Genomic DNA, 27333 nt, shown 5'->3' on the forward strand with positions numbered 1-27333 from the left:
GCATGGGGCTGGCGTGGAGATCATGGCCATTGGATATAGGAGGCATGAGGGTGGGAATTTTGTTTTTTTCACTATTGCATCCCAAGTGCCCTATAACATTTCCTGGCACATAGTAGGTACTCAATAAATAGTTAAATTGAATATAAAGAAGTCAAAAAATTTATTTGAGGGAGCAGGAGAAACCCACAGAAAAACTTTGTTTCTTCCCTCCCTGGAATACTAGAAGCTCAGTACCCTCAGATGAGGGTAGTAGGTTAAAAGTCTGAATGGAAGCCACCTCCTTTCTTCACTCATGCACACGCACACACACGTGTGCATGCGTACACTCGCACAGGCGCACACACAGACACACACACACGCATGCATGTGTGCACATACATGTCCGGTAGTTCTGTGATGACCATCTGGTCCTGAGCAGACATTTCACTCTGTGGCGACCTTGGTCAACATTCCTCTGTGCTGTTCCCTTCAATGCCTGGAAGACTACCTTGATTTTTTTTTCTTCCAATTTTTAACATGCAGCATTGTCTGCTTGGTAATTGTCAGAGTACCTGGGAAAGCAAGAGTGGGAGGAGACATGAAAGCCTACTGAAGTTGCCAGGTACCACGAAAGGAGAACCATCAATAGCAAGGAGCCCAGCACCCCAGCTCCGCTCCCAAACAGGCATGTCTCGATGAACCTGTGCTTTTAGATGTCAGTGGATATTAGTATGAGAGAGGGTGACCCAGGTGAGTAACAAGCTGTATCCAAAGTGGAAATGAAAGCAATGAAGGAAAAAGCTCATATATTAATGTACTAGAAATATGTCGTAGCTCCCAGAGACAAATACTGTGAGCGTTTTGGGAGTGTCAGATTGTCAGTATTTTAATTTTTAATACTTTTCTGTAAGGTCAGATTTTCTTTACAGTGATCATCTATTGCTTTTATACTTTAGAAAAAGATGTTTTAAATGGAAATGTCTTAATGAAAGTAATTATTACTTCAAAGGGTCACTTTTGGAAACTTTAGCAATAAGTTTTAAGAAAAGCTTAAAGTTAATTTTCTGTGTGCTTCTGGAATCTGAGCCATGCTTTGGGGATAAAGGACTGTAGGGTAACTGATATTCTGGGACTGTACTTCCTGAAAGGAAGGTAGAAAGATGTTATCTAATATTTAATTGGAACTTGTTTCTATTGATCATGATTTGCAATGTAGTCGAAGTAATCTTGTTATTAGGAAGCAGACAGGCATGAGTGTGTGCACGTGTGTGTGTGTGTGTGTGTGTTTTATTTCTGCCTTCCAAATAGTTTTGTTATGTTTTAAGACTTCTGTTCATCAACCTGAAGATCTCTAGGTGTATGACATTATTGGAATAATCATAGCTATGTAATAACAGAATAATAATGGATAACTAGAACTGGCTAGTTATCTAGTCATTTCTAGAGATTCTTTGTGTGGATTGATATATATATTCCTACTTTGCAACAACTGCATGTGAGTCTTTACTGCAAATGAGAGTTGCCTGCACAATTGCCCACATGGTACTTTGAAACTTGACACTAGAACAATAACATTGAATATATTGGTTTTTTTTTTTCCTTTTTCTCTGAATACATAGAGTGCTTCTGATCACTGAATTTGCATAATAGTATCCTAACACCGTATTGACATCTTAACTATAGTTCTCCCTTCCTGACCATCTGCCCAAGCTCCCAGAAGAAGGAAGCCTCTTCTCATATATCACTTCCTCTGTTTACAAGTCAGTCTGATTTCTTGGTCATCAGCCTCTCTGCCCCTGAGGTCTGCTGCTTTAGGGAGAAAAGGTTCTAGTGGTTGATTGACGTTTATGGCAGAAGTTATCTGTTTACTGTCTAGAAACGTATTTGTAGGAAGTCTGGTTTTCTGGCGAGGAAAGGCCCCCTCCATGTCTGCTTCCTCTAGCCCCACTGTTGCCCCTTCATCCCTGCGGGGTTGATTTTCAGGTTGGCTGTCCTTGGCATTCCCATTCCTGCTCTCTCCATCTTCTTCCCAGTGGCGCCAGCTCCAGCTCTGCTTTTGCTGTGGATCATCTTTGTGGGTAACGCAGCTCATTGCTTCTGTCCTCTCTGCTGGGAGCTGTTTATCCCATTTGCTGTCTGCCTCTTCCTACCTTTTCTGACTCCCTTCCTGGGCTGCAATGCCACTACATAGAAATTGAACAGAAATGTGCTGAAATAATTACCGGTTGATTTTAAACAGAAGTCTGGATGCGGTGAAATACAGCGATACCAAATGGAGACCCGATCCCATAAGAGGAAATAAAGTTTTAACCTGCAGCCAAAAGTTGAAGCCTTAACCAACAACAACAACAACAACAACAACAAAAAAAAAAAAAAAAAAAAAAAAGGGAGAAAAAATATCTACCAGCCTTGTCCATGTAAAAGGCTTGTTCTGTTCTGTTTTCTTTTCTTTTTTTTCTCTTTCTTTTCTTTTTCTTCTTCCTTTCTTTGCTTTATTCCTTTCTGTATTTTTTTTTTTTTTTTTGAGACAGAGTCTCATTCTGTCACTCAGGCTGGAGTGAAGTGGTGCCATCACGGCTCACTGCAGCCTCGAACTGCTGGGCTCAAGTGGTCCTCTCCTTTCAGCCTCTAGAGCAGCTTGGACCACAGGCACCTACCACCATGCTTGGCTTGTTTTTTTTTTTTTTTTTTTTTTTTTTTTTTTTAGTAGAGTTAGAGTCTTACTATGTTGCTCAGGCTGGGCTTGAACTCTTGTGCTCAAGCAATCCTCCTGCCTCAGCCTCCCAACGTGCTGAGATTACATGTTTGAGTCACCACGCTCAACCTCTTGTTTCTTAAAAGGCTACAAATTAACTTGACTTTGTTTTATTTCATCTTCTATGTATTGTAATTGGAGGTGGTTTTAGGTTTTTTCTCTCCTTTAAAAGTAAAAGAATAAAGCAAACAACACTTGCTTGAAAAGCTGTGTGATTAGAGTGCTCATTGTTACTGCCTCTTCCTTCCTCTTTCGTGGCCTCCATGTCCACGGATGAGCATGCATCTTGCAAAAGAATGCCTTCCCTGCTCCTCTGCAGCACGCAACGTGCAGAAAAATGCCTTCTCCCCCTCTGCAACATGCAACCTGCAGAAGAATGCCTTTCCCTCCACTGCAGGACACCGCATACAGAAGAATGCCTTCCCTCCTTCTCTGCAGCATGCAATCTGCAGAAGAATGCCTTTTCCGCCGCTGTAGTACGCAACATGCAAAAGAATGCCTCCCCCCTGCAGTATGCAACATGGAGAATAAAGCCTTCCCCACCTCTGCAGCATGCAACATGCAGAAGAATACCTCCCCGCCCGCAGCACACAACATGCAACAGAATGCTTTCCTTCCCCTCTGCAGCAGCCTCTCACTTGCCAAAAGGACACAGCAAAAGAGAGTTCCCAACTCACCTGCAGGTGCCCATGCAGAGTGGGTGTTCAACAGACACCCAAGCCTGCAAGCCTCTCTTAACTGGTTTCCAGTTAGATGCTGTAGTTTTGGGGCTGGCTGGAGGAGAACCCAGGTGAGAGGAAGAGGTGAGATGCTACGTATAAAATGCAGACCTGAGAGCTTTGCAAAGGTGTTGGGGGCAGAAGGCAGTCTGGGGCTGCTTGTGTTCATGGCAAAGAGCATTAGGGCTCTTAGGAGATGCTGAGGGCCACCCTGCAGTTGAGTTGAGAAATTGATGCTTATGTTGATGGCCCAGAGACAACGACACAAGCTTGGGTTACTGGAGCTCTTAAGACACAGTTGGTTGTAAGATGGCCCAGATTCTGCAGGGAGAAAACGTCACCGCCCGGAACATCAGCATGTGGAGGAAATGTGTGGTTTACACTCAGGGAGGCCTGCTTTGTTCAGAAAGGTCTTTTTGGTTGAGTAGTTGGTTGAAGTCTGTTTTAAGAGGGCAGGAGGCTGCACAGAGCTGACTCAAAACCTCAGAGACAATCTTTCTCTTCCTGAATTAATGAATGTTCTAAAGAGCTAAGTTTCATCTTCAATGCGAGACTACCTTTAACACAATTTAAACTAATCTGGATATAAAGGATTCTAACACGAGTTCTGTATGTTATTTACCTGCCTTCGGCTATGAAAGTTCCCGGGGCAGCTGTACCCTCCCGGCTCGCGTGTCTGCTTTTCATAGTTTTCTTGCTCTTCCTCTGAGATGTGACTGACAGTCTTGCTGTCGTACTGGTTTCTCTCCTTAGCAACCACTCATGCTTTCTGGTTTTCTACTGTGAACAAAATTGCCACGGTTATGAGAACTGTGTGCGTGTGGGGAGCCACTGGCTCAACAGGGGCTCATATAAGAACATCAAAGATTTGTACAATATTTGGAGAGACACAATAAAGTATCTTTTTCTATCAGATTGGCTAATGGCGGCATTTTCTGGCCAATGGAAGTAAAATGTCCTGAAAAAGACCCACCTTTTTCTCATGTTGTCCTAAGGACCTGCATGGGCTGGCGGTGTCCCCACCTAGCCCAGATCCATGCCTCTTCTTGGCTGTTCTTGGTGATGTGTCATTGAGGTCCTTGAAATTCCACCACCCCCAGTCCCTGCCCTGCATGGGTTTCAATAGGGCTCACATTTCACTGCCGGTGAACTTATCCCTAAGGCCTACAGCTGAACATGGTGAGGTCAGGAACAGAAAATCCAGACCAGCCTGCTCCCCTGATGCTACTCCTGCCTGCTAGCATGTCCGGACACATGCCAGCCCTGCCTGATGCCAACCGTGATCATCCCCTGGTGTCCAGGACTCATTCATCCCTTGCTACTTTCTTCCCCAGCATCATATCCTATGAACTCACATGAAAGCTATGGCCCAGCCAACCTGCTGAAGCCTCCTCTGGAAGCTTTTATCTAACAGATACAAGGATGTCCTTACCTTAAAACAGTGAGCTTTTGCTGGACATGGTGGCTCATGCCTGTAATCCCAGCACTTTAGGAGGCTGAGGCGGGGAGATCATGAGGTCAAGAGATCAAGACCATCCTGGCCAACATATTAAAACCCCGTCTCCACTGAAAATACAACAATTAGCTGGGCATGGTGGCGGGCACCTATAATCCCAGCTACTCAGGAGGCTGAGGCAGGAGAATTGCTTGAACCCAGAAGGCAGAGGTTGCAATGAGCCAAGACTGCCACTTCAAGCTGGCGACAGAACGAGACTCTGTCTCAAAAAAAAAAAAAAAAAGCTAGCTTTGTGCTTGCTAGTCAGAATTTTGGTATAAAAACATATTGGTTAAGGGTAGCTACATAGGTGGGAAAATTAGAGACAAAAGGAATGTGGAGTAACCCACAGTTGAGGTGAGTGGTCCTGTCTCGTAGAATGTGGGTGGGTGCCATCCAAGAGCAGCTTAGATGTCTGAAGCCCCGGAAATATTCCACTTCTTAATCTAGGAGGTAACTTTGTGGGTGCTCTGTTTAATAGCTTTACATTGTAAATATAATGTATTTCGCAATAAAAGTGAACTTGAGGAAAGCATAAATGGGTACTGCATCATGACCCAAGGGGCTCTTCCATGAGTCAAGGATATGAGTTCAACAGAAGGAATTTACAACTGTTGGGCGGAATCCTTTGGTTGGTTTTAGTTCACTTCCTGCTGCATAGCTCAATTCTGGGATAATCAAGTTTGTGAGATTGTTGCGCTGTGGCATGTCAACCAAATTGAGAAAAACGGGTATGGGGAATGTTTCTATTTAAAGGACAGTCATGATGGCCTAGCCCTCTCCATGTGGCAGACTCAGGAACAGGACTTTGAACGCCCATCCAGTGGATGGAAATGCCTGGGATAGGTGACTTCATCAGCAGGCTGCTCTCGAGGTGGCCAGAGCCTGTGGTGGCCATGGGTTCTCACTGGGGTGATGCAGTTTAGAATGTTGGGCATGAACAGAGAACTCTCAGTCTCACCCACACGTGGAGTGCATGAGAGGAGAAGAGCACACGTGCCGCCTTGTCCTGCGAGGGTCCACCTGAGGGTGACTGCACAGCTGACGATTGTACGTTTCAGAATGCACGAAATGAGACCTGATCAATCAGTTGTCAGAAAAGTCCTTCTTTGGCTACATATTTCTTTTCTCCAGTGCACTACCTTCTATTTTCTCTGAGTTGGTTTAACTCTTTCAAGTCACAGCCTGAACATCTGACTTACATAAGCTCATTCACATAAAAAGTTACAGTAAAGCAGAGATAGATAGATAGATGATAGATTAAAATATTGATCGGTTGATCTTATAAATCTATAAATAAATACGTTAATTTTAAAAAATCTAACTCCAGGATGGATCCTATCACCTGGCAGATTGAGACTGCATCACTGATAACTAATTTGGTTTTTGATTCTGTCAGAGAGCTCTAACAAAAGAAAGTGATGTATGACTGGTTTTGGGCTTTTTCTGTCTACAATATTTTGTACTTAAACAGAACCAATGTTTTGAAATAAAAGTCTGGAAACATTTTTCTGGACAGTTTAGCAAAGCCAACTTTACAATAGGTAGACAAACATCTCCAAATGACAGAGGCTGATAACAATTTCTTTCTTTTTGGTACTTTCTATGCATCCAACACTGGGGCCTGCAGGCGCTTTTGACCTACATTTTGTTCATTTGCACATAAGAACATGGAAAGCTGGGTTTCCCATCTTGGTGAATAAGAAAATTGATGGCTCTCAGGTGGCCTCACCTGTGCTGGATCCCAAGGCCAGGAAGGTGCTTTGGGGGCCCTCTCACCCTAGAGTCTTTGCTCTTCCCTCTGTACTACACAGCCTGGCCTTGCCCCACACAGCCTGCTCCCACTGGCTGGAGCAGTGGGGACTCCAGGACAGAGCGGGTGGAACAAATGACAGACTTCTGAGAAATTGATGAGAGAGGTTGGTAGTCATGAGCTCAATTCCTTTTTATATATAAGACATTTGAGAAAACATAGCAAGAATGTTCTTATCACTTTTATTATTCCAGGGATTCCCAATATGTTTTTTTCTGTGCCAACACACAGGAAGGCTAGGACGCATTCCCACTGGCAGCAATGGCGGGGCCATTTCTCTTGGGTGGCATCAGCATGGGGGGCTGACAACTTGGTGCAGTCCCTCCCTTATTTAAAAAGAATAACTTTTTAAAAAACGTATAGGGCATTCCAAAATAAAAGAGGTTTAAAAAAATCAAAGAGTACAAAATGGGTGGTGAAAAGAAAGCCTGTTTTCCACTCCCAATTCCTAGTGTTACATTGCCCTCTCCTGAGACAACACAGTCTCCCACCTGTTCTGTGTCCTTTGAGAGATATCTGAGTCTAAAAGCATTTACTGGGGAAGCACACTGTCCTGCATTTTGCTTTGTTCACTAGATAATGTATCTTACAGATTAACCCACATCCACACAAGAGCATCTGCCTCATTCTTTTTAACCGTTGCAGAGCATGGATGTACCATAATTTATTTAATTAGTCCCCTATCAATGGACATAGGGTGGTTCCCAGGCTTTTGATAGTACAATGTGGAAACAAGCGACATGTTGTACACGTCTTTAAACCCACTGCTTTATTAGAGCTCTGCACACTGACCCGATAAATTGTTTCCTACCTCTGTATTTGCCATAGTACGTAACTTGGCACCAATGCTTCTGCAATAGTAATCATAACGAACATTTATTCAAAGCTGATTGTGCATCAGGTACTGTGCTAAACACTCTATATAAATTACTATTTCATTATAACATTACCTCAATTTTCATATTTGAGATTTATATAATATAGATATGTTGTTATATATAATATAATCATATAAATTATATAAAATATATAATTTGTTATAGAAATAAACTTATTACAGAAACCTAAATAATATAATAAGAAATAATTTAATATTAGTCCATTATATTATTGCCTCACCTCAATTTCATAGGTGAGGCTGGAAAGTTTAAATGTAGCAGAGGTGGGATTTGAATTCAGGTACTCTGGCCCCAGAATCAAGGTGCTAACTCACTCTATTGCTCACTGAGGATAATGTAATATGAGTTCCTAAGGACACCACCGAGCATAGTCTCTTTCAAGCCCCATCCAGTACAGCGCTGTATAGAGATGGAGCTCCTAACTGAACTTGCAGTACTGTACTCCCCCTCAAGTTTGTCCCGAGAAAAGCACCATGTGCGGTAGAAGTCAGTACTTCAGACTGGATTCATAAGAGATTTTGAGCACAATTCTCATTTTATTTTTAGTACACACAAAAGTATTTTCTGGAAGCAGCAAGAGGCAGCAAGGAGAAGCATGCATGACTCTATCTGCTCCTCCAGTGGAACAGAAGCCCACTAGACATTTCCTTCCCATTGGGGATAGCTCTCCAAGCAATGACTGTCTGTCTAGAGACCTTTCTGAACCCACAGAGAGACGACATCAAAACTTCCTGAAACCCAGAATCCTTTTTCCTGGGTTTCTTTACCCCTTACAAGATGTATGTGCATCTCCACAGGAAGACAATGGTGTTCAGATAGAAAGCAAGTGCCCCAAAGGTAAGGAGCGAGGGTGGCGGGTGACATCATTCTGTCTTGACAGTCGATAAAAAGTTGTTGATTGCCTACTTGGACCTTGTGCACACAGTCACTGTTCACCTGAAGAAGTCTTCCCTTCTCCAACTGGGAGAGCAGAGAGGGGACAAATTGTTGCCACGTAAGAACCTCCCAAGCACCCAGGAGGCAGCCCTATGTGGGTCAGGGATTTTTCATGCCCACTGTGTGCAAGGCCAGTACCCACTGTGGCTGAGAGAAGACCACATCCAGGTGCACAGCAGACTCCCAGGCTCAGCTAAGGAAAGCTGGAGATGCAGGTGTGTGTGGCTGCTCTGAAAGCAGCAGGTCCGCTGGGTTGACTGTGGCCCAGTGACTAACTAGCAGGGATAATGACTAAGGGGCGAGGCTCCCACAGGTGCCCAGCACTTAACAAGCATGAGACACTGGAACTCACGTGCCCAAAAAGTAGGTCCCAAACTCAGCCTCCCACAGACGAAGAAACCAAGAATTAGAACACAGTCATCATTCCTCTGGGCGTCAGGTTGCTGACCACTACTAAATGGTGCAACGATGATATAGAAAGGACGTGAGAACACATTGGAAAAACGTCCTGTGGCACCTGGTTATGTCAGCAGGAAAATTTATATTTCCTATCACTCTAAAGATGTTCTCTAAGAACTACGGAAAAGGACAGAAAGATATCAGCTTGGGCTGTAAAATTTAAATTGGTTATGGCAATTGATAAAAGTAAATTTCACTTGGAACCCGAGTTAATCCCTAGCTTCTCATTCATTAATCGTTTAGAGAAGCATTTATTAAGCATCTACTGCATGCCAGACACTCTGCTTTATATCCCCTGCCCTCTAGGCTCTCAGTTGGTGTAGGAAACAGCAGCATAGTTCTGTCTGTGTGATGGGCCATGGGGAAGCTGAGAACAGCCCCTGACACTCCGAGGAGGGTCTGTGCAGAGGCACCTTTTCCAAGAAAGTGATTTGAGCAGGAACTTGAAAGTATATTTGACATTTTTCAAATCAGACTGAGGGCAGAGGGAAAGGTACACACGAAACAAGGAACTGGGACAGGAAGAACGTGGTTGATGTGGGGACCTGCAGAGGGTCGGGCCAGGACGCAAGGGTTGTGGGGGTGGCAGCGGCTGGCGTGCGTCTGCAGGGGTCACGTGCATCAGGTTGGAAGGCCTTTCTAAACCCACTTAGGAAGTCTGGATTGAAGGCAGAGCCAACCCTTTGAAAAGGAAGAGACATAATTAGATTTGCTCGAGAGGAAACTACTGCCTCGTGCGCAATGTGGAGGACAGATGGGAGAGGAGCGCGGCTGGGGGCTGAGGCCCAGCTGACGAGGAGAGTGTGGAGTCACTGTGCAGGAGGGGCCGCGGCTGCAGAGACCCTCAGGATCCAGGGATGGGTCTTTGAGCAGTGGAAAGGTGGGAATGTTAGGGTTGGCCCTGGGGTTTCTGGTTCTGGTGCTGGGGAGAATGATGGAGAAGGAGGTGGAGAAATTGTGGCTTCCTCCCCTGTGTACAGGGTGAACTAGAAAACGTGCTCACAAGAAGACATGGAAGCAGTATGGCAGAAGGAAAGATTAACTCCACAGGAGGGGCTTGGGGCTAGTGTTAGGCCTGAAGGGGCAGCGGGAGACAGGGTGTGGGTGGGGCAGAGTGGTCACAGGGAAATTTTCCAGAAGGCACCAGAGCAAATGCTCAGAAAAATGAAAGAGCGTGACTGGAAACGTAAGTGGTGTGCTGTTAGAGACTCCAAAGCGACTGCTGCTGGTGGGATGCCCACCGTGAATGGCCATGGAAAGTCTACTTGGCTTGGGCTTGTAGGTAACAGGAACTGTGGGTGGGTCTTGAGCAGAGGTTGGACAGCTGACCCAGGCAAGAGACGACCCAGGCATAAATGGTGAGTTGTAGTCGTTGTAATCGTGGAGACGCATCCCATGGACAGGTGAGCCTCCAGAAGGCCACCTCCATACTCGCCACAGAATGAGCTCCTTTTGGGCACCTAGCCTGGTGCTGTGGAGAGAAGGAGGGTGGATATGATATGGTCCAGCCCTCGAGGGAGTCCTAGCTGGTGGGGTGAAAACATCATCTTCTAACCCCTCCCTCGGTTATAGATGCTGCTGAGTGAGCGATGTGTGTTCCCTGGGGTGACGTAGCAGAGGCAGGGATGGGTCCTGCCTTGGGAAGGGGAGGGAGGCTTTTGGAAGGTTTGGACTCAGCCTGGAGGTGGGAGTCCACTGGGCAGAGGAATCAAAGGGGCTTTATGAAGATAGGCGAGCATGTGGGTGAGGAGTGAGGGAGAGGCTGCCACGCGTTTCAGAACTGGGGTGGTTTCAGGGTGCTGTGTTGAGGGGAAGGTGCAGTGAGGCAAGCAGTGGGGCTCATATGGGGGGGGGGTGGACTAAGGACAGAGTGAAGGACGTTGTGTTGCAGGCTGAGGCCAGTAAGTGCCCAGTGAATACTCATTAATCCCCAATCCATCAGAAACGGTCCTGCCTGAGATGCTATTGGATCCATTCATTTCCGGACCCTTTCCACAAGGGAAAGTAAAAATGGCCCCAGGAAGAGCCCAAAACCAGCCTTGAGCGAGAAGTCATCCCAATTACTTATGCAAAGCCAGTGGTGGTCTCCAGCAAGTGCAGGGGAGGGCTCTCTAATTGAATACCAGCGCTCTGTCCTTATATCATCAGTGTAGCAAGCACTGGCTAGATTACTACACTGTCCCAAAACAACCCAACTGTGATAATTGGACAGGACACACTTACTATGAAGCACCGAATAGAAAAGTTTCTTTTCATTTTGAGCAAAGCCATCCTAACCATCAGAAGCCTAGGGAATACCTCCCTGGTATAATTAGCCAGTCCTGAAGTCCGGCTGAATGCAAATGCTCTTCCTTGTGACCAGGGCGGCCGGGGGCTCTGTGATGAGGCATGATCTTGTCAGCTTAACGAGGCCCATTAATAATCCACTGGCGTTTCTATTTTCAAAATTGTCTTCTGTGTCTAATGGTATTGAGGAGTCAGGCGAAAATCACTTGGTGCCCTCTAAATGGGATTCTAAATCTTCTCTCCTAGGAGATTACACGTGCTGTGACTTGGTTGTAAAAATAAAGGAATGTAAGAAGAGTGAGGACCCCACCACGCCTGAGCCCTCCACGGCAGCACCCCCTGAGAGAGCAGGGAGCCCTGGCCTGTCCGAAGACTGTTCTGAGCCTCAGCAAACGCCTGCAAGATCCTTGACCTTGCAAGTAAGGCCTTCTGTGTGTCCTGGCTTAATTCCTGCCAAAGGGAGAGATCTCCTAGGGAGTCCGTGAGCACATAACCTCACTTCCACCTCTGAGGCTGGAAACCTGATTTCACTTCACAGCAGCTATGTGACTGGGCAGGTCCTCTAAGCTTTCTGGGCTACTCTGTCACTGTTTGAATAATGGAGATAATGACACTGACTCCTCCAGGTTAGAATGAAGATCAAATACTATCAGTAGTGACAGTGACAGCAGCAGTGATGGATGCTCCAGCCTTCCACAGGTCACTTCCTAGGCATCAGTGCCTCCAATCCATGCAAGACTCCCAGAAGGTAGGAGCCTATAGGAGCTCCAGATCTCAGTGTCTTCAGATGAGGACACTGAGATTTTGAGAGGTGAAGTTGCCCAAGGTCACATGGTCATGAATGGAAGGATAGGCAAGTTTTAGTTTGGCATCTTTTCCCAATTGCTTTATAAAATGTAGTATGTACACATTTTATAAAATTTAAAAATACAGAGAAATAAAAATTAGGAGGGCAAACAACCTCAGAGAAAGTCTCTGCTAACTGTATTGCACAGCTAGCCACACCTTCTTGGAAGGCACTTAATAAGTTTGCAAACCTCCCTGCAGTTGCAGTTGTGGAGATGGCTCCGCTGGCTGGCTCCTGTACCCAGGGGGCCTTGGTGGGACCTGGGTGAGGCATTCATGCTGCCCTCAAAGTCGCCAAGGACATTCTTGGTGGAGTAGGCAGCCAAGGCAGAAGCTACACCTGAGCCACCCGTCTGTTCCTAAGGGTTATCTCTTTAGGCACGGAACTCTCTTGAAGCTTCAGCACATCCAGTGACTTTTACCTTGTGGTTCTGTGTTCCTGGTGGCTGGCATCATGTGGGGAGCTGGCCGAGAAGACTTCTTCCCTAGCATAGCTGCCAGGGATACATATGTGACACAGACTGAGCCCACACTTCCTCCCCCTGGGCACGCTGAACTCCCAGAGGAAGAGGAAGGGGGCAGAGGAACGTTTTGGTCGTGGCAGCACGCCCAGCGAGCCTTTACTGAGCGTATACATGCAGGACTCCTACTATGTGAGTGATACATTGTTAATGAGACATGGCCCGTGACTTCCTGGAGCTCACAGCCTAGCACCAAGGTAAATGTGTGACTCACTGTTGCTGAAGCCCATCGGTGAAGCACCATGCTGTGACTCAACAGGGCATTTCAAAAGGTATTCCTGGGGTAGTTGGAACTTGAACCAATGGCTATGGGTGGTACTTCAGGCTGGGGACAACTTGAGCAGAGACACTCAGAAATATTAAGTTAAGACCATAAAAAGCAGTGCAGGAAAAGAATGGGGTTCCGATGGATGGGTCGTTACCATGTGATCTACCAAACTACCACGAGCCTCAGTTTTTGCATCTGTCAAATGGAAAGAAATATGCCTGCCTTCATGAACAGCTGTGGGACTCCAGGAAGTGATGAATACACAACGAGCACCTAGCCCAGTGTCTGGGACACAGCGGAATGGCAGTTGTTAGTCTTGTTCAGGAGACGTGCGTGGGTGGCTTGGTGCATGGAGGTGGGAGTGGAGACAGGGACTTCTGACATGGTTTGTGGAGCTCACAGAACCTTCTGCATAGGCTAAGGTTTCCTCCCAACTCTTTCTACCCAGGAGGAGGAGCTGTTTCCTTTTGCCGCAGTTGTGGTGCCTCTGAAAGGGCGTGTTTTTCACACTGAGTGAATGATCTGTGTCTGTGCTTCTTGGGGCTTCCAAGTGCAACAGAAGCAAGTGACTCAGCACCTCCGTTCCCTCCACACCCATGTCTCTTTGGAATACAGAATGTAGGGCTCTTGGATTGTCTTTTGGGAACAAATGACTCAGCAGGGTAGAAAGAGGAATGGGCAGATGTTGCCTCTGCACTCCCGGCTTTGATGCCAGTTGCCAGTCAATCCTGCTGCAGCAGGGGTCTCAGCGCTGGCCAGGCCTGACCCCCAGGACCTGTGTTGTCAACGTGCCTGTTACCCTCTTTACACAAGCATGTGGAGGAAAATTGTGACGTACTTTTGCACCATGGGTTTTGGTCTCAGAGTGTCTTGCTTGCCATCAGCTTCCTGGCCACATCAGACAGATGTGTTGCCTTTCTGTGTCACTGCTCTTAAAAATGACATGTTTTCTTTGCTTTGCCTAGGAAGCACTGGAAGTTCGTAAGCCTCAGTTCATTTCTCGCTCACAAGAACGGCTGAAAAAGCTCGAACACATGGTCCAGCAGAGGAAAGCCCAGCGGAAGGAGGACCTGAGGCAGAAGCAGAGCGTCCTTCCCATCCGCACCAGCAAGAAGCAGTTCACGGTTCCCCATCCTCTGAGTGGTAAGCTGCAGGTGGCTTGTGGAGACTGGAAAAGACCAGGGGCCGGGGGTGGGGGGGCGGTTCCTGGAGCTGGAGGCTTCGTTCAGGGGTGATGGTTCCGAATGATGCCACTGACATATGCAGAACCTGTTATGGCTCCAAGTGGCTGACCCTCAGGATCCTAAAGCCTATTCTTGGAGCCAGCCCATTTTGAGAGATCACATATGGGCATTGAGCTCAGCGGAAACAACTTGGAACACCAATTTACCATTACAGCTGGGACAGAAGCCACACCACTATAGCAGCCAGGGTAGCAAGTTCAAATTCTTGGCTCCCAATAGATATTTGCAAGAGATCCCCTTTGCCCTTTATAGATTGCAAAACAGATCTCGGGGTGAGAGGTTGACTCCAGCTTGTCTACATCAACATTTGTCATCTTGAAACCCCTTTCCTGCTGTGAGCTCAGAGGATGCATGGCCAGCTTCCCAGCACTGTGAGGCCAGTGTCACACTGACCCTGTGAGGCAGGGCACTTCCTTACTCACTGGAGAGGGAGTTATCAGGAACCTTCTCTGGGTGCCATGCTGGGAGCAAGACTGACTTCAGTCCCTACTTCATGGAGCTTATAAACAGACTATTAAACTAACAAGAATAACAAAAAGTAATGAGGGTATGGATGGGGGACATCAGAGCACATACTTAGTGACTGCCAACCCAAATCTTAAAATCTGGAGGCCCGGAGAAACCCCAGTTTTATTCCTTTGGATAGAGGAATGAGATCTTTCTTCCTAGGAAAATGTTTTGGCCCCTAGGAGGTGAAATCATGAGTATAACTCAGAATAAAAGTCTTTTGGGGAAATAACCGTATTCAATAAAGTGCAGCTTAGCAAACATTACCAAGATCTTATTCCGGGTGCCTGGGGGACTGAGGAAAAGGGTGTTGTAATAGAATTCCTGTGAACCTCCCCAGTCTATGGGCAGACTAAGTCTCCTTCCCTCCACCAGAACTCTGCTGGTGGAGCTGTCTAAAGACCTCGGGGAGGAATGAATTTGAATGCATCCTTCCCTGTGGCTAAATACTTGCCAAGACACCTGCTGCTCCCTCCGCATGACAATTTCTAGTATACTAACAAAAGGGGGTATGCAAAGAGCTCCCCATGGGAAAACATGTCTCTAACCAGTGCTGTAAGTCCATTGGCAGATATAGGTTCAATGGGGATACAGTTTCCAGGAGGCTGTTTCATCTCTGGCCCAATAAAGAGAAAACTGGGTTCAGGCACAGACTTCTCAAGTTGTTGTGAGAACCACAGCCAGCACCAGGAGACCTCTGGGGCCTTCAGTGCCTACACTGGCCCTGGGCAGTGTTGAGTGTTGGTGCCCAGGCTGTGTGGGCCACTCAGCCTCGATAGTTCTGAAGATGCTACTTGAGAGCATGGTTAGGCTACTAAATTTGTGGTCAGCAAATATAGAATGACGCTACTTTAGAGCTCAAGACTCAGGTACACACACAGAATGGCGCTGTTGGCTTCCTTTTCAGTCAGGTCCCTTCACTTTGTGTGGGAAGAAACAGAGACCCAGAGACCTTAGGGAATCTGTTTAGTGTGGTGCCGCGCTGGGCTTCTCCTCTCCTGGGCCAGCACCTCCCGGCTGTGCCATTCTACCAGCCACAAGTGGTCTGGGACACCGTCACCCCAAGTGCCAGAGGCAATGTGGCCTTGGCCATCTGTACTGGTTTCCTAGGGCTGCTGTGAGAAATCACCAAACACAAGGCTTAAAAGAACAGAACCCGGCAGGGCGCAGTGGCTCACGCCTGTAATCCCAGCAGTTTGGGAGGCCGAGGTGGGTGGATCCCTTGAGCCCAGGAGTTCAAGACCAGCCTGGCAACATGGAGAAATCCTGTCTCTACAAAAAGTACAAAAATTGGCCAGGCATGAAAGTGCATGCCTGTAGTCCCAGCTACTTGGGAGGCTGAGGTGTGAGGATCACCTGAGCCTGGCTGGGTCATGGCTACAGTGAGCCGTGATCGCACCACTTCACTCCAGCCTGGGCAACAGAGTGCAAGACGGTGTCTCAGAAAAAGGAAAATACAAAAACAAAAAAAACAAAAACAAAAACAACAACAAAAAAAACAAGCCCAGAAACATTTTTTTGTAGTTCTGGAGGCCAGAAGTCAAAATCAAGGTTTCCACAGGGTTGGTTACTTTGTAGAGGCTCAGTGGGCAATCCCGTGTCCAGCCTCGCTCTCTGCTCCTGGCGGCTTCCTGCAGTCCTCAGTGTTCCTTGGTTTGTAGATACAGCACTATAGTCTCTGCCTCTGTCTCCACATAGCCGTCTTCCCTGCGTCTGTGTCTCTATGTTCAAATTTCCTTTCCTCATAAAGACGACAGTCTTTGGATTAGGGCTACCCTCATCCAGTCAGACCTCATTTTAACTCGATTACCTCTGCAAAGACCCTATTTCTAAAGAAGTCACATTCAGAGTTATGGGGGATTAGGACTTAAACATTATCTTTTTGTTGGGGAGACACCATTATACTCGTTATATCATCCAACTGGTGTTTGCCCAAAACAAATATCCTTACAAGTTCACATTCCTTTAAATGAAAATCTTAAAATTGTATATAATAAAAGGTAACCAGGCTCAGTTCAGAATGTTAACTAACTGAATACCTTTTACTCCCCAAATTCCAAGACAGTCCTGGCAACCAGCATGCTCTCAAAGTGGGACTTGGCCAACATGGGTTTTATGGCCACCCTGACTATCCCTGTGGTATTTATGTGTTGATGAGAGCTTTACTTTTGGGTTTGTTTGTGTTAGGTCAGTGAAATCAGACAACCTCTGAAACCAGAGCCTCATACAAGCTCGGTCAAGTGAGAAGAAATGTTTAAGGCCCTATTAAACAAGTCTGCAGCACACATCTTGTCTTCAGCCTGTCTGCTGGCAAGATGATAAAAGTAAAATGCAGATGTTTTTCTTACATGCTAAATTAGTTAATAAATCATATGCGTGAACGAGCTCTGGCTACAGCGTCAAGGCGTCTGCTAAAAAGAAGACTCCTATTTGCTTTTGGTGCTGGGGTAGCTGCCTCTGATCGGGGCTTGTCAGGCAGTCTTGTCTCAGGAGCAGAACATGAAAGCTTCAGGTGGGAGCCTCAGCAGCTGACAATGCCAGAGAAGCCAGTCCCTGGACTTGTAGGGGATGACTATGGTGAGAACCAGGGAACCAGCTGTACTTTATGGTAGCTAGTGAATTCTGAGCACCTTTGAGGCCAGGGGAAGAGTGCTGCATGTGGGTGAGTGTTAATTAGGGTTAGGGCTCCTTGTTTGGAGGCAAGAAAATTTTCATGAACAACTGGGGACTCTAGAGGGACCAGGAAGTAGCACTGTCAAGGTCCTAGCTACAGTCCATAGCCTGTCTTGACTATCTTGTCACCTGTGGTTTGAACTCTCGAAGCCAATAAATACAATGCAGAAGTCTCTCTCCTCACCTGGGAGCTACCTGGGCCACCTTCCCATGGCTCTAGCAGTGACAGAAGGAACTTCTTTGTCCATCTCTTCAGCATACCTTGTTTGAGAACCCACACAGTGCTAGGCACCGTCCCTAGTCTGCCCACCTTGTGGGGAAGCAGGCGGGTGAAGAGGCAATGCTCATAGGATTCTCACAGTGCCATGAAAGGGGTTTGCTGAGGTTGTTGTGGAATCTCATAGATGGTAGCCTTGCTCCCACCCTGGGGAAGAAGGTTCCCGACTTGGGGGAGAACCATGCCAATGGGGCAGGGTGGGTGAGGAGGGGAACACACGGTGAAGAAAGGAGGCTGAGGATATGCAGTTTAGCTATGATTGGATGGTAAAATGGGGATGGGCAGGAAGGTGAAGGGGCCAAAGAGGAGCCCAAGGAAAGATGAACTGTAGATGTGGCTAAGTGTAACCTTATTCTGAGGTCAAAAGCAGGGCTGGGAACTGGTAGTGTAGCTTCAGGTACGACATGATGAGGGTGGGGCCTGGGCAGGGCAGTGGGATGAGGAAGGTGGTGGATGCCAGAGGTTCTCAGGTAGAGGGATCAGTGGGAGGTGGTGATTGTGAGATGTGGAGGACGGAGGCTGACACCCACAGACGCCAAGGGAAGGTGGCAGGAGAGCTGGCCTTTGCTTTCAAGTCTCTGACATTAGGAACACTCCAACCCAAGGGCCTCTCTCCTCCCCAAGTCAGGGCTCTACCTGTGCAATTCACCAGAGTTGCCTGGAAGTGATAAGCAAGGCTTCTCCATCATCACCACGCAGCTCCTGGGGTCCCAAGTGGATTGGGTCGTGTTCAAAGGCCAGCCATAACCTGGGAATTAGTGTGTTCCAGAACTTGTCATTGCTCCGCCTTACGGGGGAATCCAGAGCAGGATAGGCTGAAAATAAGTGTGAAGCATCAGGCACAGCCCCTGCAGATTATGGTGGGGACAGTGCCTGCAAGTATTAGGGGGTACAGTCCCCGCAGGTGGGAGGGGTACAGCCCCTGCAGGTAGGGGACACAGCCTCTGCAGGCAGTAGGGGGTATAGCATCTGCAGGTCATAGGGCGCACAGTCCCTACAGGCAGTAGGGGTACAGCTCCTATAGACAGTAGGGGTAAACCATAGCTTACAGGCAGTATGGGGTCAGCCTGTGCAAAGGGCACAGCCTTTGCAGATTGTAGAAGGTACAGCGCTTGTAGGTAGTCAAGGTACAACCTCTGCAGGTCATAGGAACAGAGTTCCTGCAAGTTGTAGAGGGTATAGCCCCTGCAGGCAATAGGGGTTTCAGCATTTGTAGGTCATAGGGGGTACAGGCCCTGAAGGCAGTAGGGGTACAACTCCTACAGATCATAGGGGTGCAGTCTTTGCAAGTCATAGGGCTACATCTCCTGCAAGTCATATGGGTACAGCCCCCGCAGGTCATAGGGGTATATCCCCTGCAGGTGGTAGGGGGCAGAGCCACTGCAGGCAATAAGGATACAGTCCCTGTGTTCATAGGGGGTACCATATCTGCAGATTACAGGTGCTCAGTCACTGGCAGTCTTCACCATGCCCTGTTGACACAATTGTGCCTGTATCCTGTGCCCACTGGAGCTCATCAAACTGGACCTGGCTATCTCCTTCCAGGCTGGGGGCCCAGCTTCAGAGCCTCCCTGGATTCCATCCCTCACCCCTGGATTCCATCCCTCACCCCAAAACCCAGACCCCTCTCAGCCTGACCCTGCCCACTCTTATCCTTGCCAGTTGGTCTCACTTCTTGTCCTTCCTTCACTCCTTCACAAAACATTCATGATCAGGGTTCCCAAACCGCCGGAGAGAAGCCTGTCTGTCACTCCTCCTCTCTGTGCTATAAAATCCTGCCTAACCTTGCAAGCCCCTCTCAAGTCCAGCCTTTTTATTCAACCCTTATCCGCAGACCCTTTCCTGTGCTTCCTGTAACACCTGAGCTGGGCTCTGGTGGCTTTCATCTCTCAGCTGAGTGCTTTGCTATGAATTACTGTTGCTGCCTGTACTCAACTACAGTTAACTCAGCCTGAGAGTGCTCAAACTCAGCCCATGTTGCCCCCTTCTGTTCTCAGCTCATTTCCTCCTCTGAGGACACCTGTCAGGGTCCTCCTCCATGGCTCTCTCAGTTTGTCCCCTTAACTTTCGAATGTGTAGAAAACCCTTCAGGAACATCCCCTTCTTCCACAAAGCCCTCCTGACTCCCATCCTGTCTTTCTGCCCTTCACTCCCTCTCCTTTCCTCTCACTCCCATTTGAACACTCTTGGCATCCTGGTGTTCTTGCATCCCTCTAGATCACCTGCCTTCTTCCCTTCTTCACTTTGGCTTAAGGTTGTGTGGTTGTGGTGGAAAACCTTCTAGATTGTAAGAGCTGGTGGGCATACTTCACACCAAATCACCGCGAGAGGCCCTGCTGCATCTAACACAACAGACAGAATTCATCCGAATTGCATTATCCACACTTCCCAAGGTGAGCCAAGTCAGAGCCATTCAAATCATGCACCGGTAGAGGAACGGAATTCTCTGGAAGGCACGGCAGAATTCCTTCTCCAACAAATCTTCTTTCCCTGATGATTCTTGGTTGGAGCAAGTATTAAAATTAATTTGGACTCCTAGAGCATCTAGCCAAAGATACGACCCAGCAGATAGGAGACAGCGGTGGACGGTATCTCAGTAATAAAGATTTGCTCACTTAGCACAGGCCACACCATCCTTCCTGTTGCCTGGTCTGATCTCAAGGCTCTCATTCTCCATACAGCCTTTAAATAAATATTAGGGGCTAGTTCTCCCGATATTACTCACAAGAGAATTTTTAAATGGGCTTATCAGATAAAAATAAATTTTTACTTTATCAGTCTACAAAGAAAACAGGAAGCATGAATTACTGAAAAGACTGTTTCCCCAATTCAAAGACATTCACTTGTACACTTTTATTATCGTCCTTCACAGACATTGTGAGGTTGTATGTTTTTGTTAAGATGCTTAGGAAGAAAAGATCAATTTCTGTCTATTGATTGGAAGTGGATTTAAAGGACAATTGTACTTCCAATTAAAATAATGTAAGGTAAAAACACTGAGTTTCTGAATGATAAGGAAAATGACTTTATGAGGAGTTATATTTCCCAATTGCCTTGATTTTATTTTACAAGTGATTTCCCTTTATATTCCACAAAGCAGCTAAGTAATAAACCTTGCAGTGACACTACAGATATAAATCTACTTGGCAACAAGCATAAAGTTTATTAATAATCTCTAAATCACCATATTTTATGGTTCTCTAAAAAATGCTGGGAAAACTTGGAATTGGAGCAAACGGCGAAGTTACACGATCAGACTTGTACTGGATGTAGCTGTTTTACGGTGAGGTTGTGATTCGAGTCATTGTTAAAATCCCTTTAAATGAGGAGTTTAAACTTGTCATTAAAAAAACCATACACCCACATTTTGTTTCAACTTTAAGATTTAATTGACAAATAAAAGTTGTATGTATTTATGGTGAATGACACGACGTTTTGATATATGTACATATTGTGAAATGATTAAATGCAGGCAACATATCCATCACCTTGCATACTTTTGGTGAGAACATTTAAGATCTATTAATACTACTCCCAGTAATTTTCACATATAAAAAAGCTTTATTATTAACTATAGTCATCACGCTCTACAATAGGTATCCAGAATTTACTCCTACAGTTTAGCTGAAACTTTGTACCCTTTGACCAACATCTTCCGGATTCTCCCCTGCTAACGCCTAGTAACCAACATTCTACTCTCCGCTTCTATGAATTTGATATTTTTAGATTTCACATATAAGTAAGATCATACAGTATTTGTCTTTCTGTTCCTGGTTTATTTCACTTAGCATAATGTCTCCCAGGTTCATCTCTGGTGTTGCAGGTGACAGGATTTCCCTCTTCTTTAATGCTGTATAGTATTCCATTGTATGTGTGTGTGTATATCAATAGACTATGAGAAATTGTGTACATATAAACACATATGTATATATACATTATACATATATGTGATATATATGTACACACATATGGAGAGAGAGATATATATATCAAAAGACCAATCAATAGGCATAAATTGATATTTTCTTCCCAAGCATCTTAAAAAAACACAACACCTCACAGTGTCTGTGAAGGACAATAATACACACACACACACACATAACACACACATTACATTTTCTTTATCCAAGAAAATGTTTCTTTGTTGACTTTCTGTCTTGATGACCTGTCTAATGCTGTCAGTGGAATATTGAAGTTCCCCACTATTGTTGTGTTGCCGTCTATCTCATTTCTTAGGTCTATTAGTAATTGTTTTGTAAATTTGGGAGTTCCAGTGTTAGATGTATATATGTTTAGGATTGTGATATTTTCCTAAAATTGGATAAGGCCTTTTATCATCATGTAATATCCCTCTTTGTCTTTTTTAACTGCTGTTGCTTTAAAGTTTGTTTTGTCTGATGTAAGAATAGCTACTCCTGCTTGCTTTTGGTGTCCATTTGCATGAAATGCCTTTTTCTACCTCTTTACTTGAAGTTTATGTGAGTCCTTATGTGTTAGGAGAGTTTCTTTAAGGCAGCAGATGGTTGGCTGGTGAATTCTTATCCATTCTATAGTTCTGTATCTTTTAAGTGCAGCATTTAGGCTATTTACATTTAATATTAGTATTGAGATGGAAGGTACCATTTTATTCATCATGCTGTTTGTTGCCTATGTACCTTGCTTTTTGGTTTTTTTTGGTTTTGCTTTTTAAATTGTATTTTTGTTTTATAGATCCTGTGACATTTATGCTTTAAAGAGGTTCCGTTTTTATGTGTTTCCAGGATTTGTTTCATGATTTAGAGCTCCTTTTAGAGTTCTTGTAGTGGTGGCTTGGTAGTGGCAAATTCATATATAATGCTTAGTTTCACTGGATACAAAATTCTTGGCTGATAATTGTTTTATTTGAGGAGGCTGAAGATAGGGCCCCAATCCTTTCTAGGCTGTAGAGTTTCTGCTGAGAAATCTGCTATTAATCTGATAAATTTTCCTTTATAGGTTACCTGGTGCCTTTGTCTTAGAGCTCTTAAGATTCTTTCCTTCATCTTAACTTCAGATAACCTGATGACAATGTGCCTAGGCTATGAGCTTTTTGAGATGAATTTCCCAGGAGTTCTTTGTGCTTCTTGCACTTGGATGTCTAGGGCCTCTAGCAAGGCCAGGGAAGTTTTCCTCAATTATTCCCCCAATATGTTTTCCAAACTTTTAGATTTCTCTTCTTCCTCAGGAATGCTGATTATTCTTAGTTTTAGTCGTTTAACATAATTCTAGACTTCTTGGAGGCTTTGTTTATATTTTTTTATTCTTATTTTTTTGTCTTTGTTGGGTTGGGTTAATTAAATGACCTTGTCTCCAAGTTCTGAATTTCTTTTTTCTACTTGTTCAATTCTATTGCTGAGACTTTCCAGAGCATTTTGCATTTCTATAAGTGTGTTCGCTGTTTCCTGAAGTGTTGATTGTTTTTCTTTATGCTGTCTATTTCCTTGAATATTTCTCCCTTCACTTCTTATATCGTTTTTTGGGTTTCCTTACATTGGGCTCCACTTTTCTCTGGTGCCTCCCTGATTAACCTAATAACTAACCTCCTGAATTCTTTTTTGGATAAATCAGGTATTTCTTCTTGGTTTGGATCCATTGCTGGTGAGCTAGTGTGATTTTTGGGGGGTGTTAAAGAGCCTCATATGTTTTGTCATATTACCAGAGTTCCTTCTCATTTGGGTAGGCTCTGTCAGAGGGAAGGTCTAGGGCTGAAGGCTGTTGTTCAGATTTTTCTGTCCCACAGGGTGTTCCCTTGATGTAGCACTCTTCCCCTTTTCCTATGGATGTGGCTTCCTGAGAACTGAGCTGTAGTGATTGTTTTCTCTCTTCTGGGTCCAGCCACCCAGCAGGTCTACCAGGCTCTAGGCTGGTACTGGGGGTTGTCTGCACAGAGTCCTGTGATGTTAACCATCTATGGGTCTCTCAGCCATGGATACCAGCACCTGTTTCAGTGAAGGTGGCAGGGGAATGAAATGGACTCTGTGAGGGTTCTTAACTTTGGTGGTTTAATGCTCTATTTTTGTGCTGTTTGGCCTCCTGCTGGGAGGTGTGGCACTTTCTAGAGAGCATCAGCTGTGGTAGTATGGAGAGGAACCGGCAGTGGGCAGGGCCCTAGAACTTCCAAGAGTATGTGCCCTTTGTGTTTGACACCAGCGTGGGTAGGGAAGGACCACCAGGTTGGGGCAGAGCTAGACGTGTCTGAGCTCTGGCTCTTCTTTGGCAGGTCTTGCTGTGGCTGCTGTGGGGGATAGGGGGTGAGGTTCCCAGGTCAGTGGAGTTACTTACCTAGGAGGATTATGGCTCCCTCTGCTGAGTCATGCAGGTTGTGGGGGAAGTAGGGGAAAGCCGGCAGTCACAGGTCTCCCCCAGCTCCCACGCAATCCAAAGGGCTGGTTGCACTCCATAATAGCACCAAGTCTGTTTCCAGGCAGTGGGCAAGCAGGGCTAAGAAGTGTCCCAAGCTACCTTTCTCCCAGCTGTGAAAGAAAAAGGCTTTAGTTCTTCCCCTACCTGTGGAGTCTGCATGCAAGATTCATACCTTCCCCTGAGTTCCGGCCAGGAGGCTTCTTGACAGGTTCAAATTGTTACAGAGTTCAGCTGGAGGTTTCCTTCGCCTTGTGGCCTTTTCCCTGAACCTCTGGCTGCCCTCCCAAAGGATTCCTGTGATGCCTGGCAGGAATGGCCTGCTTGGGGACCCAGAGAGCTCCAAGGGCCTTTCCTCTGCTTCCTCTACCGCTGTATTTTGCTCGGCCCTTCTTAAACTTCTGTAATGCAAAAGTGAGCTCTTTTGATGCTGTTCTATAAATCCCATAAGCTTTCTTCATTCATTTTCATTCTTTTGTCTTTGACTAGATATTTTTAAATAACCTGTCTTTGAATTCACAGGCTCTTTCTTCTGCTTAATTTGTCTGTTAATGCCTTTTATTGCCTTTTTAAATTTCATTCATTATATCCCTCAGTTTCAGAATTTCTATCTGGTTCTTTTTAATTATTGCAATCTCTCTGTTAAACTTCTCATTTTATTCATGTGTTGTTTTCCTGATGTCATTTTTTTTTTTCTGGGTTCTCTTATAGTTGGATGAAATTCCTTAAAACAATTATTTTGAATTCTTTGTCAGATGATGCATAGAGTTCCATTTCTTTGGGGTCAGTTACTGGACAATTATCACATTATTTGTTGGCATTATGCTTGCTTGTTGTTGTTTTTCTGTTTCTTTTTGCCTTACAATGATGTCTGCACATTTGATGGAGCAGTAACCTCTTCTAGGTTTTAAGTACTGGTTTCATTGGGGGAAAAAAAGTCATCCTTTTCAGGTGAGTGCAAGAACACTGGGTGGAGTGTGGCAGTTCTAGCTCTAGTGTGGGTCCGGTGGCATAGCTGTCAGCTGAGGTTGACAATTGCCAATATTGCAGATGTCCTCAGTGGCCAAGGCTGTGGTTGTCTACAGCAGCAGCAAGGGTTCTTAGGGTCTTCAATGGCAAAGGCTGCTGGGATCCTCCTGATAGCTTTTTCTACCACCAGGAATGTCGTGGCCAAGGGGATTTCTCTTGATCTGGGTCTGGCTGTTAGGTGCACTCATGGTGATGTTGACACTGGTGTATGGTGTATGGTACCAATGGAGTGGCCATGAAACCAGGGTCTGGGGCATGGGTACATATGGAGGGAACACAGCTCCAGGGTCTGGGGCAGCAGTTGTATAGGTTCCCAGGCATTGGCACCCCCACTGCCATGTTGGTAATGGCACACACACATACTTTCAAGAGATGCCATGTGGCCTGATTGTGTATGCCAGATACACACACACATACATCATACACATACACGTGTATACATATACACACACAGATTAAATTCTATGTAACAGGTACAAATAATTTTGAAAACTGAGAACTAGTTATAGCTGTTAATATCCTATAGTTGATCTCATTTTTCTTCTCGGTTTCCTCTAGCCAAATACTAACCACAATACATTCCAGAGGAGAACCAGATCCTTCAGATTCCCTTGAAAAATATGTTATTTGTTGTATACTGTATTATTTTAGAAGTGTGTAATGCTCAGTGTATGTTTAAAGCACTGATAAATCCTACAGAAAAAAAAAGGGTTTTTTTTGGCTTAAATTTGTTTAATCCTATTTTTCCTAATTATTTTTTGGACCTTGAAATGTTTTTATCTAATTCTCGATAGTCTGCTTTGGAAACATCACTTTAGGAATCTACAATGCTTTGCCAATGAAACCCCAACTGGAGTTTCAATTTGCCATTTTCCATAGAAATCTGGCACTGTGAGAAAGTGGTCTTACCCTCATTACCTGCATCCTTTATGTCAAGCAATTCCAGGAAGTGGCGGCTGAGGGTCCTGGGGTTCCTCTGGGCAGTAGGTTTTGGTGCAGATTTCCATTTGTAGCTAGCTTTGCCTCACTGGAAGCTTGCCTAACAATGCACCCTGCCTGGAGCTGTCTCTGTGTGTGTGCCCCAGCATCTGTAACAATGCCACCATGCTGGTGCCCAGCACAAAGTCCTCTGGAAAAAGTGGAGTCAGTCACATTCCCATTAGAAAGTCTTCACAGATGTCACAATATGAAATAACCACAGAAAACAAGATCAAGGGGAAGTCTCATCCATACCAATTATATGAGAGAATAGCTGCAAGAAGCAATAAACTGCCAGAGAACTAACTGCATAACAAGGGCACAGTCTGGCCTTCCACAGCATTGCCTTCACATCCAGCTACTTCAGACTATGGCTTCAGGGACCCTGCAGCTGGGGGCCTGTTTGTTGCCATGGTATGGAGAGGTTCTGTAAACATTCGGAGTAGGGTTCCCAGATTTATCTAATGAAAATATAGGATGCCCAGTTAAATTTGCGTTTCACATAAATAATGAAGCTTTTTTTAGTATAAGTGTGTCCCAAATATTGTATGTCCCATATTTATGCTAAAAAATATTTGTTGTGGATCTGAAATGCAAATTTAGCTGAGCAGTCTTTATTTTATCTGGCAATAATTCCTCAAAGCCTCCAAACCCATGTAGGGACTTGGCTTTTTTCCTTCTCACTCTTACTACATTCTACCAAGGTAACAGTGGTCCTCAAACCCAGGCAGGCTTCAGAATCACCCAGAAAACTGCTAAAGCCACAGACCACTGGCCTAGCCATGGAATTTCTGATTTCGATGACCTGACATAGGGACCAAGTATTTGCATTTGTAACGAAGCTCCAGGTGATGTTGATGCAGCTGGTTCAGGGACTGGAAGGTAACTAGAAGCCACACAGATGTTGACATTTATGTGAAAATACAATCCCTCATTTGAGAACTTCAACCTTATATCTTTTTTGGAGAATAAAAATCCCACTGGTTCCATCAGTACTCAACTCTCAGGTCTCTTGTCTACTTACTTTGAGAATAGAGGTAATTTACCTACCCACAAAACCCCTGTAAAGACTAGCTTGAGTGGGTTGCTGTAAGGATGAATCAAAACATGAATTTGGGGGATAGGTGCCCAGTAGAGACAGGGACGCTGGGGGAATAGTGGTCGTTGGCATTGCCATTAGCTTCTTCACAGTTAATAGAGCACCTTCATATGGACCACTCCCAGCACAGTGGCTCATACCTATAATTACCAGCATTTTGGAAGGCTGAGGT

The 27333-nt window shown here is 45.5% G+C and overlaps 1 protein-coding gene across 4 annotated transcripts in view; it reads left to right on the forward strand.

Moving 5' to 3' along the window:
- Window positions 1-27333, forward strand: part of C9H10orf90 (chromosome 9 C10orf90 homolog) — a 248427-nt gene that overhangs the window by 197603 nt on the left and 23491 nt on the right. For 3 of the 4 annotated variants that reach the window (XM_023224352.2, XM_023224354.2, XM_023224353.2), the window contains 3 exons: window positions 8207-8497; window positions 11588-11760; window positions 13942-14119. In XM_023224352.2, coding sequence (XP_023080120.1) covers window positions 8207-8497; window positions 11588-11760; window positions 13942-14119 — 642 coding nt within the window. The remainder of the gene's footprint in view (window positions 1-8206; window positions 8498-11587; window positions 11761-13941; window positions 14120-27333) is intronic. The other variant, XM_023224355.2, reaches the window with a different exon arrangement.

Source organism: Piliocolobus tephrosceles, chromosome 9 (assembly GCF_002776525.5).
Source record: "Piliocolobus tephrosceles isolate RC106 chromosome 9, ASM277652v3, whole genome shotgun sequence".
NCBI classification, from domain to species: domain Eukaryota; kingdom Metazoa; phylum Chordata; class Mammalia; order Primates; family Cercopithecidae; genus Piliocolobus; species Piliocolobus tephrosceles.